Source organism: Oryzias latipes, chromosome 18 (genome assembly GCF_002234675.1).
Source record: "Oryzias latipes chromosome 18, ASM223467v1".
NCBI lineage: Eukaryota > Metazoa > Chordata > Actinopteri > Beloniformes > Adrianichthyidae > Oryzias > Oryzias latipes.
This window is the reverse complement of record NC_019876.2, coordinates 15575162-15588904: the sequence shown is the minus strand read 5'-3', so window position 1 is coordinate 15588904 and position 13743 is coordinate 15575162. Positions and strand designations below refer to the sequence as shown.

The window sequence follows — 13743 nt, the reverse complement described above, 5'->3', positions numbered from 1 at the left end:
TGAATTGTAAACAATCCTCGTCCAGATTGAGGTTGTTTTTAACGGAAGTGTGGAGACCGCCTCCTCCATAATTTATCGTCTTAATTGGTTTCATCTGAACTCTTGTTCAGCCCTTTGCCTTGACAGCCCTCTGAGCAGGGAGGATTGTGTGATTTGGTGGCTGCAGGTCAGGTTTGAGTTAATGCTAAAATGTTCATTTTAATTTATAAGGTATATGAAAAATTATAATAGGAATTTATATGAGACAGGGATTTATAAAACATTTGCTTTATTTCTAATTGCTCCCAAATTTGACATGTTGACGCAAAAAAAATTATTCGTAGGGATGAAATAGAAAATGATGTGTTCTTATGCAAATTAAAGAAAATTCCATCAACACCTTCAGAATGAGAAACTATTACACTGTTCACCAGGTAGAATTTTTTTTATTTTCAGATTAACCCTTTAATTTTAGTTTGGCTCAAGTGATGACATTCTTTCCACTACTGTAACTCTGCAACCATTTATGGAATTAACATAACTCCTGTGGATTCTGTAGCGAACAAAAGCAGCTTTGTGCTGATGTGCAACAATTTTCCATTAGTTAAGTGTTACAGAATCAATTTAAATCAGCTGATTGTGATGTAATAGTGGCTAGCAACACTTCACTAGCTAAGGTAAAGTGTAACCACATTTCTCTGCTACAGAATAAGTTGGAATTATGTTAATTACGTAAAAGGTTGAAGAGTTATGGTAATTCAAAAACGTGTTATTTAGCTATTATTGCCTGTGACTTATCCAGTGTTAAAGGGTTGAAAAATCCCTTGTCTGCCCTTTTCTTTTCTCTATTCTCTCCATGTAAATTTTAATCTTCAATCTCAGCTCCTAAAGTACAAGTAAGCAGTAAAGCTTTGAGATTATAGCCATGCTTTTATTTTGCAATGCAATACTCACTGAGTTCCTGGAGTTGTTTGAGCTGCAGGAGTCCCTCTTCGTCTCCTGAGCTGAAGTGCAAGGCAGAGCCCTCCAGCATGAACCAGCCCACCCTCCAGCTGTACAGGTCGTGACCTTCCTTGTAGTGCAGTCTCCCGATCAGTTCGGCGCCTTTCCGTACAAGTCCCTCAAATTTCGGTGGGATAAAGCACTGACAACCAAAATGCAACCAAGAAAGAAATGATCAATGATACAATTAAAAGCTGTTCAATTAACAAACTAAAATATGTTTTCTGAGGTCTGTAGCAAAGGTATTTCTACTTCCTGTGTGTGTGTGTGTGTGTGTGTGTATGTGTATGTGTGTGTGAGTGCGTGTTCTTTTGTTTCTTTTTTTATCAATAGTAGTTTGTCATTGAAAGAAAGATAAAAGCACTGTAATACCAGACAGAAACCTATGGATAACTTTTTCAATGTTTTTCACTGCTGTAAAAAAGATAAATTTTTTGCCACTGGGGGTAAAAACATTGCAGAAGCACTTGTCATGTTGAAGGACATAGTTTGAGGAAAAAATAAAAATAAAAAAAAGAAAAGAGTATGGCAGATGTTTTTTGGAGCTGCAGCCCCCCTTAAGCTACGTTCACCTGGAACAAGTGTTCAAGCGACCATTTTCAATGAAAAGTCAATGGAAATGCGTGCCAAAGCGTGTTTCAAGCACAACTCTCCCATTCGCACGACGCTAAGCAAGTTTCTATGACTATTGAGCTCTGCGTACAAAAGGCACAGCCCTCAAGGGCCAATCGAAAGTCAAAGCAGTTGAACTTCTAACTATCAGGGACTCGGATTTGGTAGTGACGTATAGATGGCGTACCTTTTACATCACAGAAGTGCCAACTGTTTGAAAATTGATCACAAAGGGGAAATTAATAATTGTGGTTTGTGTCCGGCTGGAATTATTTCTACAAAATTTCGCTCCTATATCAGAATAAAGCTGTGAAAGAAAAAGCCAGGAGACAGATTTGTGAGGTTTACACCGCTTCAACATTTCACACCAAGCCTCATCCAGCTGTAAGTGGCAGACATCCCCAAGTAAACAGTAGAAAAGATGAGAAGAAGAGGCCTCTCCCTGCTTGTCTAGTGTGAACACCAAATGCTGAAAGCGTGTTCAAGAATCCATGTTTAGTGCGTTCTTGAACATGCCTCACATGTATGGTGTGAATGTAGTATCAAACTGGAAAAAGAGGAACAAACATTCCTGTGGTCCGTCACCTTTGTTAGCGCCTGGATCCAGTGATGCTGTGCATCCTGCGTTGCTGCTCCGATAGTGAGCGCCCGCTCTGTCTGCAGGTACAGCTCCACCGTAAACACCGCCCTGACAAACAGACAGGTCACAAAAATAAGCAAAAAAAAAAGGCAATTTGTTCAAATTCTTTCATTAAATACAACAATGCACATGTCACATTTTGAAGACAACCTTTTTTGGGGTATGACAGTTTAGAAAAATACGTTTATCTGGAGGACTGGAGTGATGTCTGTTTGCAGGACTTTTATGTAAGATTTCCTCCCTGTCATTTTAATGAGGTCATAGTTTTTTTAGAGGCAGTACAAAAAATGTAAATAAAGTTTGGGGGAAAAACAACCAAACCAGAAAAACAATCACGTTTTAATGTAAAAATTTAAACATAATGAGAAATGTATTAGTTTCCACAAACAAAGCAAAAAAACGGTGATTTTAGACTGCATTGTTCAACTTGTTTCAGTTCAATAGATCATTGTCAATACTAATAAAAACATATTTAATTCATCAGTGGTTGTGCTAAATGTGGCAACAACAGATCGAGCCATACACACTAATCTTAAAAACAAAACAATAGACGGACAAAAATTTAAAAACGTGTATTTTTCTTGGAGAAACTTTCAGAACCGTTTTCACAAGCTTAACTCCACCACCACACCATTGAAGAATTTAAAAACTGCCTTTCAGTTTGGTTTTTATGATTCATGAGCCAAAATAGTTCCAGACACCTTGAGAATTGATTGACAGACCTTTAAACAAGAAAACTTGGTTTGGAAATGTTTTTTATTTTGTTTAAGTTTCCAGCACCAAAATGAGGAAGCCTCTGTGCTTCACTGAGGACCCCAATTTGGTACATTTCATTCAATTAATGTTTACAATCAGTTGTCACAGTCTGACTTCTGCTACACTTTTAAAAAAAAAATGTTCTTATATCATGACTAAAATCAATCCAGGACTGAACAAATGACTGTTACACCATGGAAGATGATAATTCTTGAAATAGAGAATCTTCAAATGTTTTGCAACACGGCCCCCAACGTCTGGCACCCGTCCATCGGCTAACTAATATTGGATCACATAATGCACATTATTTTTTTAAATTATTAGATTTGGAATGATGTTTCTTTTTGGGCCTTGAGTTTGACAGATGTGGTGTGGGGGGACCGAGTCTTTAGTCACAAAGTACTGCTAAAGTTGAATACACAGTAAATTCAACTTTAGTATCATATTTAGGAAATACCAGCTTTTTGTGCTGATTGAATCCTATTTTATTTTGTTGTGTCTATCTACTAAACTCTTCTATTCATGTTTCCATTGGAATAGTTTTCTTTTGTGTGTGAGGCCAGTCTATATTAAACTCACCATAGTGAAACCTTGCAGTTCCCGCCCGATGGATCCGAGTCCACTCAGTGTTTTCCTGTAGGATGCGCTTCCCCGAGCGCTGCCCATGTAGCCAGCAGCGCTTTAAAAACGCCATGCTCCCCCCATTGCACGGTTTACAGCAGATAGTCACTGCTTTCTGATTTTGTAATAAAACACCTCATCTGTTATTACTAAAATATCTACTCACAAAGATATGTGTGTACTTTTACTTTTTTAATTATCAGTACATAAACAATGTTATGTACTGATAGTTCATAATACTACTATGTTTATTAAACTTTTTATATATATAAAGATGGCTCCGTGGACATTGTCGTCTCAAAATAACAATATTAATGTCAGAATATAACTGCATAACAACTATCTATAGTCTATGGCAGAAGTCCCCCCCCCCCCTTTTGGCATGGGAGCTACTTTTGAGTCGACAATGTCTTGAAGATCTACCTACCTCTATATATATATATACATAAATACTATTAGTACATGTTTGTGAGTTACATGTTTAATTGTACATTGTTGTTTATGTACTGATAATTAAAAACTACAAAGTAAGATTACATGAAGATACTTCTGTATTAACAGATGAGGCGTTTTATTACAAAGACAGAGAGCAGGGACTATCGTATGTCATGCGCTGTTGTAAACTGTGCAATGCGGGGAGCATGGCATTTCAAAGGCGCTGCAGGCTTCGTACAAAGTGCGTGCCACGGAAAACACTGCTTCCTTAATGAGCGCGTATTTATCGGGCGAGAACTGCAGAGCTGATAGCAGGAGGACACACGCGGGGCGCCTTCAAAAAACACTCCGGTTGTCCGGAGTGGTCTTCTGCCGGGGACTTGAAGTGTCACAGGGCAGAAAGCGACTTTCTGATGACAGACAGAATTTGCGCTTAGTGAATTTAAACACTTAAGTTTCATAGGATGTCCGATTGGCTGTTCTGCATGTCAATCAAGTCCCATACTTTTCGGTGAGGATTTTGATTGGCTGATTGATTTTTTAGAAGTACTTTTTTTTGGGGTTATTTATCTTTTCTGGCCTGCGATCGTGGATCGTCGTAATGAGCACCCCTGGTCTATGGTATTGGTTAGGAAACATTCAGCTGCCGGCAAAAAAATTACAAGATTACAATAACTACATTTGTGCACTTGATTTGCATCGAAAAGCTGTGTCCTTGAAAAACAACTTTAATTGGTAAAGCAAATTTAAAAAATACTTAAATACACTCGAGAGTTTATTCACCCACAAAAGAGGTTCTCAAAGGCAAAAATCTCACTTGCTGAGAGCAAAGAAAAAAAAGGGTGCTCTGTTAGTCTTTTCTGTGCCGTCGTGTTTCTCTTCACCTTCAGGTCAGAGTATCACTACTTTAATGGCCTGCACATTTGGCGCGAGGCAGGACTTCTTTTTTCTTGCTGTACGCTACCGCAAAGGTAGCTCTAAACGATACAGCTATGAGTGTTTAAGGCGACATGTCACCGGGGTCACGGCAGCTCGGCGTCGCTCTTCACACAGGTGCTAAGGGAACAAGTAAGACATTGGTATTTGTGTGCCCTCACGTGATCCCCAGCCTCTCTCTTCCTCGAGCACCCCCGCCACCAACCAGCCATCCTTTGTCTCCACACAGAAAGGTGTGTGGGAGCTTGTTAGAGGAAGCCCCTCGGGGAAAAGCACACTGTTGTGTTTGGCAAATGCTACGGTTCAGAAAGGACAGGAGGGATGACAGATGAACACTGCTGTAGGAGAGTCCCAGAGGTAGTGAGTGGCAGAGGATAAAAAGAGAAGCTTTAAATGATTTTTGTCACCTTTTATGTTTCCTTCATTTGCTTTCAACTTTCAGGCTGCAGCTGCTAAAGAAACTGTCATTCTAAACCTTCCAGAAGCCAAGAGTTAATCATCCTTTATATGGGTCAGTTGTACATTTCTATAGATGACTGGATTCAAATACTGCCAACTGTTGGTCAGAGGTTCAAAGCCTAAACTTGACAGACATTGCGTACTTGGACAAGACACTTAACCTCACATTAACCTTAATTGTGAGAAAAATTGTAAGTGAATGAATAAAAGCATTTGATAAATGACTCTGACAATCTTTCTTTCATTTATATAGCACCTGCTAAAAAATGTAGACTGGTTTAACAAAGTAGAAAAGTAGAATACATTGTTGAATCTTAACATTCAATCATATTTAATATGATTGAATATAAAAATAAATCTTCTTTGCCCAGGGTTGGCTCCAGCAGCCCAGAAAGGGATTTAGCTTGTTCAGAAATGGATGGATGGATAGTTTTTACCTTTAACACCTGCAGAATTTTGCCTGCATTAACTTGCATGCTTTAAATAGGAGCGTCCACAGCTCAGTAAACCGTTTAGGTAAATAATTTGTTGGAGAAAAATAGCACTGACCATCTGCGCAGGAGATTATAGAGGTCCAGGTTTTGTGGTAACTTCAGAAAATTCAGAGACATCCTTGTTTTCTGCTAAACCTAGTTTTTAAACTCAATTTTTATATTTGGAAATTGCTTCAAAAGTAATAAATGATGAATAGTTGGATTGTAGTAGTACCTGGCTTTTTGTAAATTCTATTGTTAGTTGTCAAACGCAAACACAGACAGCTACCAATACTAACACATAAAGTGTGTGTGCTAGCGTGAGTGTGGGTGTGTGATCTAAGGGCAACGAGAGAGAATTCCATCCCCAAGCTTGATCTGACCGTCACACATTCTGTTAACTATACATATTTAGGGGTACATTATTAGAGAATCATATAGATAGACCGGAAAGGCTCGAGACATATATAATTATGCATTCATTGTATTCTTGGTACTGAAAAAACAAAACAAAACAAAAAAAACAATAATGGTCTCCCTCCTGGAACCCACTCTGTAAATAATCATCTTGTCAAAAATAAATAAATAAACAAAACAAATAAACAAAGTTGAGATGATTACACATAACCATCAGACAGACTCCTGCAAATGAAGTGAATAGGACATTATAGAGAGAGCAGGGTGAGAAAGATGAGAAATATTGATATAGAAATATTTGATTCTCAGATGAAACTTAATATTGGTCTAGGAACTCCATGAAGGACAAAGTGCTTTTACAGTCACAGACCCATTCACCCAGACACACACATTCACACACTGGTGGCCGCTCCAAACACAGGCACCCGGCTACCATCCGGGGGCAAGGTGGGTTTCAGTGTCTTGCCCAAAGACACTTCGACTCATGGGCGTGCAAGGCGGGAATCGAACCTGCAACCTTAAGATCATGGGTCGACCGCCCTACCGCTGCACCACGGCCGCCCGAAGTGGAGGGGCATCATCCTGCAACATCCCTTTTATGTGGCCAAACCAGCATGCCTGTTTTCTAAGACACTGGTCCTGTTTGCCAGAATTGACACTTTTCCAAATCCAATCACAGGACAGCTTACATTTCATTATGAAAATAGGTTATTTGGTCTGGTACCGTTTCATCGGCCAGTTAGAAGGAGAGTTTGTGAGGCCCAGCAAAATGTTATATTTAAAAAATGGCTCCACCTAAATTTGTAATTCAACGTAGCTCATAGTTTTGGCATCCAATATCCATCATGCTGTAGAAGCCAGGAATATATGGATTGAGGTTTAAGCACAGATGTTTTATCTCTTCTACCCAACCAGACTCTTAAGGTGCTGTGTTGCTGTGGACAGACAACCTTACTTTTCCAAGCCAGCTGAGAAACATTATCTCTGCAATGCTTAGCAGGTCAGCCTGGGGTGTCTTTCCAGTGGAATCTCCCCTGTAAGGCATGCAGGAGCCATCTTTCAAATCCCCACACCACCTGAACGGGTTCCTTTCACCGCAGAGGAGGATCAGTTCCACTTTAACACTACACTTCTTTTCCTTTTTCCCCCCTCCTACAGCTCTTCCTTTACAGTGAGGAAAAAAAGAGTTGTATCAGTTCTCCTACATGTTCCTGCAACTGCCTGTACTCTGAAACACTCCTTCCCCACATGTGAACTTGATCCTGGCATAATTTACCTTGAGGCAACAGCTTGTCTACAAAAAAGGAGCAGGTAATATCAAAATCTCATTCCGTCTGCTCTGCTATCATCTGCAAAACCACACCGGTGGAGACTGGATGTCCCTACTTGATGAATCATCTGTTAGTAGGAAAGATGCAATCACAGAGACCACTGAACAGGACAGCAACACCTTCTTGCCTGGGACTGAAAATTCTGCTCATAAAAGTGACAAACAGGGTTGGGGACGAAGGCCAGTCCTAGCAAAGTCCAACTCACATCAGGGGCGAGTAATTGTACATGGTCTGAATCAGAAAAAAGGAACTCTAAATGGCTAGTACCAGCCGTAAAACAGATTACCTATTTTCTATCTTATTTTCTCAGAATCTATCAAATTCTGCCCAGTTTGGACTGAACGACTGGGAAGGAGATGGACACAAGAATTATAACTTAGTCTAAATAAATGTAAACTTTTCAAAAATTGTTGTAAAAATTAGAAGAGGATTAGGAAGAGGATGTGAAGATAGAAGATGATGATGCAAACAGTAGTTACACAAAGGCACATCATTAGTTCAAACCACTAAAGGAAGCAGCCAAACGAAAGACCTGAAAATAAATGTGACAAACCAGTGCGAAACGGGGTTGCACTGACAAAGATCAGTTATGTAGGTGGTCTAAGTACATGTTTGAAGTGGACCACATAGAATTTAGAGGGAAAAAAAGGGGCCGTGTCATTAATCTCACATACAGTTACTACATTTACATCAACTTGTCCTCTGGACAAGACAAGATTGGGACGTCATGCACCATACAGGACTCAGTGGATCAATTTGTCCATACCCACAGTGAAACTCTGACTCTAGATCAGGGGTGCTCATTATGTCGAAAGATGTAACGATGTGATGTGGCGGGCCATCAAAGATAATTAAGCAAAATTTATATATACATATATATATTTAAAAAAAAAATAAAAAAAACATCAGGGAATCATCATCCTCCCTGTGAAACACGTCACTTTATTGGCATGCAGAACGGCCAGTTGAACATCCTCTGGAACATACGTCACGGTGTTTAACTAACACTGAGTGCACTTTTTCTTCTCCCGCCACGCAGCGGGCCTCTGCCGGACCACTCCCGCCCGCAGGAGCATTTATTGAGGCCCATGTCCATCCCGGATCAGAGGTGAGGCACTGACACAGCCATCCTGCCACGGCGCCTGCTGCTGGCTCCTAGGTTCCCGGCCGAGGGATGCAGGCCCACTCAGGCAGCAGTGATGCCCAGAGCGAGGCACACGCTTCTGGAGCCCTGTCCATGGAACAGGGGCCGCCGTAAACTCAGTCGTGCTTATGTCAGCCGCGCTTTAGAAATTGCAATAGCAATTGACCCCCCCCCCCCCCCCAAAAAAAAAAAACGGTTTACAGCAGAGCATAAAACGTAATCGTCGCAGCTTTCTATTCTTAGAATAACACGCCTTAACTGTTCTAATTATGTATTACTACAAAAATAATATTAATACACAGGACAAAGGTATCTCCTCACAAATATTTGTCCAGAGTAGGACTAAGTAGAGAGGGTATTTTGTCTAACTATGAGTCCATTTACCTGACAATTTAACAGAAAGAAAGAAAGAAAGAAAAGAACAAAATGCAATGAAAAAGATTTGTAACAGCAGACTGTACAGATTACCGTATTTTCCGGACTATAAGTCGCACCGGAGTATAAGTCGCACCAGCCCAAAAATGCATTATAAAGTAGAAAAAAACACAGATAAGTCGCACTGGACTATAAGTCGCATTTTAACTTTCACAACCTCATATGACACAATCATAGCAGACTGTTTATCTAATAATTTCACAGTAATTTTTTCGCAAACTTATTTATTTATTCCATTCATGAAGCATCATTGGCCAACTAATACTCTGTTTTCATCCTGTTTTTGTAGAAACAGTTGTCATTTTTATTGCATTTCTGAATCTATGAAAATAGAACTGGAAAATAGAACGTTATAGAACATTATGTTGTTAGCCTTCAAGATCTTACTGTAAAAAAAGTTTGCTGATTCTCTGAGTCACTTAACATACTTTTAACACTTAACATACCTCATACATCAAATTGACCCAGGAACATCATCTCTGTTCCTCACAAATGAACATAACAGGAGGGTTAACAATGTATTTATTTCAATTTATTTCTAATATAAGTCGCTGCGGAGTATAAGTCGCACCCCTTGCCAAACTATGAAAAAAAGGGCGACTTATAGTCCGGAAAATACGGTAATATCTTGGTGAAAATTTGGACTTTTATACATAGATGTCATTTGGAATTTGTTCACTTTTGAAACCAGGCTTTAGTTGCTAATTGAAGACTTGCATCATTTCATCATTTGGGATGAGATGGAGACCTGGTAAAAAAAAAAAAAAAAAAAAAAAAAAAAAACAATGTGTTTTTTTCCTTTCTTTTTTTAAAAACTGCTGTATATTAAAAAATAATATATCGTCTTAAAGCAGAAACAGATTTCTACACTTTAAGTTCATGTCCTTATCCAATTGAATCGTCCCTATTGTAAACCAGAACAAAAGCTTAGTGTAGAACCAACTTGTTTTTATAGTGTTGTGATTGTGAGAAAACAACCTTGGTAGAGAAAGTGACAGAGTGAATGCTAATAAACCTCGACAAAAAGTTCAAAAAGAAAAAATGCAAAAAGGATTTTTTGAAATATTAATAACTGAATTTGAAGGTGAGAATTGACTTCCAAATATTCTTGTGGAATCAGGAGTAAAATGTCCCTGGTAACTCGACTTATCCTGAGCCAACATAATCCCTTCATTAATTCCTCGCCATTGGACTTGTAAAATTCATGCGGCTGCGGTGAACATATGTTTGGGGCCACTCTATAATTCACGGTGTCCTTTGCCACGCTGAAATTACTCAAACGCTGTGTTTAATGGTATCAACACCCACGGCCTGCTGTAGCACAGTGATAGGCTGCTGGTGGGAGTGTGTCATCTGCATGCATTAATATTTATGAGCTGCAGGCAGTCAGTCAGGAGGTGAGGTGTCCTCGCTCTCGCGGCACTGAGGCATGCTGGGAATTCAGAAAGTTGAAGAAGTGAAGCAAAGAAGTGAAGCAAAGTTTAATCTAGTGCAATGCGACAGCCATCAAATATGTTAGTGACAGAAAAATAATGGTCTTTCTTTGGGGGGAGGACACTGTGACCAGTAAGTTGGATGGATGCAGCTGGCTTCTACCTTAGGATATACTAAAGCGAAACCATTGCTTTTAAGAGGCACTCTGACGAAAATGGTGTTTTTGATAGTTTTAACATGTTCTCGTGGCATTTTTCTGATGATGGAAGGGCATGTAGGAAGTAAAATTGCATTTCGGAGTATTCCTTTATTCAAATCATTGTGAAACTGACAAAAAAAAAAAAAGATTATATTTGTTGCAAAGAAAATATGCTGGACGGGTCCGTGATCCGCTGGTTTCTAATACATCCACTTCTAAAACCATGTACGTCTTAGTTTTCCTTGTCCGGGCTGCAACAGTGAAGGGCGAGGGGTCGCTCTGAACCAACTTAGAGGCAAATTTCTTATGAAGTACTTGCCCCTCCGCAGGACATATTTAATCATTTCGATTTTGCCAAAAACAGCATAATATTGTTAAAAGACCACTGGAAACACTTTGGAAATAGTTCAAAAGATGATCAAAGTGGAGTCTTTATAACAGGGGGGCGTGTCAAGCTTTTACTCTAGTTCAAATCCACAAAAGATTAAGAAAAGCTTGTAGGAGAGAAACTTATAAAGTAAACCATAATTTGAATGTGGTTTTAAAAAGAAAAAGAAAAGCTATAAGGAAGCCTGCGAGCAATAACACCAAAAAAAAAAGGTGGTGGCAGTTAAAAGCTGCACGGCTCACAGGCGTCGTCGCCAAAGTAAACTGGAAATACAGCGCTCATAAAACTTTGATGGTTCTGTTAAAGTGAATGATGTGTGGTCTGAGATTATGTTAACAAGACATATGATGAGGGGAGAAGGCAAGCTGTGTTTACAAGCGCGTGTGTGGTTGTGTCAAAGCGCTGCCATTACAGCCGGGAAAAATTGTGAGCGAGCCAATAAAGGGGAGGGGGGTTAAATCACCTGGCTTTAAAGTAGGAGCGATGAAGCGTATCTGTAACCTGTGTGCGTTTTATGGAAGAGGGGTGGGGTGTGTACTCAACGGAGCAAATTAAAGTTCCATGAATTGATTGGTCTACTATAAACTATGATTTGTGTGTAAAGAAGTAGGAAAAGTGCAGGAAATTCAAATATTTTTAAGGATCTGCTCAGATTTTGCGATAACTACAAGAAAAAATATATATATAAGGAACAGATTTTACCTAAAGGGAACAAAGACGCCGTTCAACCACTTTTGGAATAAAAGCTACTGAAGAGACTATCACATATATTTCCTTAAACATCAATGTGTTCTTTGAACTTGCGAGTCTTGCATGTCTGTGCTTTAGATGGATGAAAGATGTGACATCTGCAACCTGGAAAGCACTGCTGTCATTTCAGACGCTTTGTTTCCACATAAAGTGATGAAACAGTGGCTTCACCTGGTGTTTGTTGTTCTGAAAGAGTTACTTTTAAGACTTTTTGATTGAACAATACTTTGGCATTTTTATTTATTTATTTATTTATTTTCTCTTCTTTAGTCTTTTTCAGACACACACAATCATGAACATTTATCTCTCCAAAGGGCAGCAAAACTAAATTGCATGAGCCTAAAAAGGCTTCGACAGAAGCTCATTAAAGGTAGCTTACTTTGAAGAGGCCAGAACATCTTTTTTTATTTTTTTATTTTTTAAGGCTATCACATCCTGATAATGGACAGGATCTTTCATATCTATATTTTTGCACTGGTTGAAAAAAGCAAATCAGTTTCAAACTTCTTCCCCACCTCCTTTATCTTGAGACACGGTAGTTCATGTTCTCACCTAATTAGGTAACTTTACTAATAAAAGCCTTAAAAAAACTATTTTTTGTTGTTGTTTTACTTGAGACATTATTTGGATAAATCTGTAATAATCAAAATCTTTAAACATCATACATTTTTATTTTACATAAGCAAAATAGTTTTTTTCAGGGGTTGATGATAAAAAAATAGATTATTTTTGTTTACTGGTATTATTTAGCAATAAAGCCAACATTTCTTTATCAAATTCAAACTGTATTTATGCTTTTTAAGTACTTATGCATTTATATTGCACTTCAAAAAACTGTTCTGATATTATGTTGGTTTTTACATTTAAAAAGAGTTTTGTGTTTTGTAAAGCACTTTGCGTTACTAAGGCATGAAAAGTGCTTAATAAATCAAGTTTGATTTGATTCATAACCAACTTGCTTGCTTTTGTAAGCCTTTCATGTAGTAAAATGTTATAATGTCTTGTGTTAAAGTCCCAATTTGATCTTCTTTTTGATCTCTTCAAAAAATGTTCCCAGTTATCTTCTAACTATGATTATGTCAATTTGAGCAAAAACTTAAAAACTCCTGCTGTTTTCTAGGACATAGTTTTTGCAAAAAGCCACCCCTCCCCTCTGTCTTGCTGAGAGCCTTTTGTTTACATGCCCTCTAGCTTACAGCCCCTCACACCCCCCAACATAACATTACCAATGCAACAAAAATGGCAAACAATATCCTACAGTTCTGAGCTAAATATCAGCTCGGACGATGAAAACAAAGACGTACATAAATCTATTTGTCTATAAGTCTGTTGATTGTTGCGTCCATGTTTATGAATTTACTGCTGTTTTTCTGTTGACAACCCCATCTGTAGCCACGTTTCCATTGACTATGAAATCGTACAAATTGGAGTTCCGATAATAACCTTGCCTAATGGAAACAAGATAATATTGAAAATAGCTTGCATTAATAAAAAAAAAGGACATTTTATATATTATAACTGTATCATAAATGTTTCACAAAACTGCAATTGAAACAATTTTTTCAAATGAAATGACTCACATGACCAACAACTGTGGGCACTGCACAGCGGTCGACACAGGTCACACAGCTTTGTGTTTTTTTTTTACATTTCTAGAATTTCGATAAAGTTTTGCGCTCATGTGTAATGGAAATGCAGCTTGTGTTTCTGTATCTGCTGTTGTCTGCCTTCT

At 38.6% G+C, this 13743-nt stretch overlaps 1 protein-coding gene across 1 annotated transcript in view; it reads right to left on the bottom strand.

Annotated features, from left to right (window-relative positions):
- Window positions 1-13743, bottom strand: part of arap2 (ArfGAP with RhoGAP domain, ankyrin repeat and PH domain 2) — a 179769-nt gene that overhangs the window by 46354 nt on the left and 119672 nt on the right. Inside the window, exons 17-18 of the mRNA XM_023966122.1 lie at window positions 2179-2281; window positions 934-1123 (exon numbers count right to left, since the gene is read on the bottom strand). Of these exons, the coding sequence (XP_023821890.1) occupies window positions 934-1123; window positions 2179-2281 (293 nt within the window). The remainder of the gene's footprint in view (window positions 1-933; window positions 1124-2178; window positions 2282-13743) is intronic.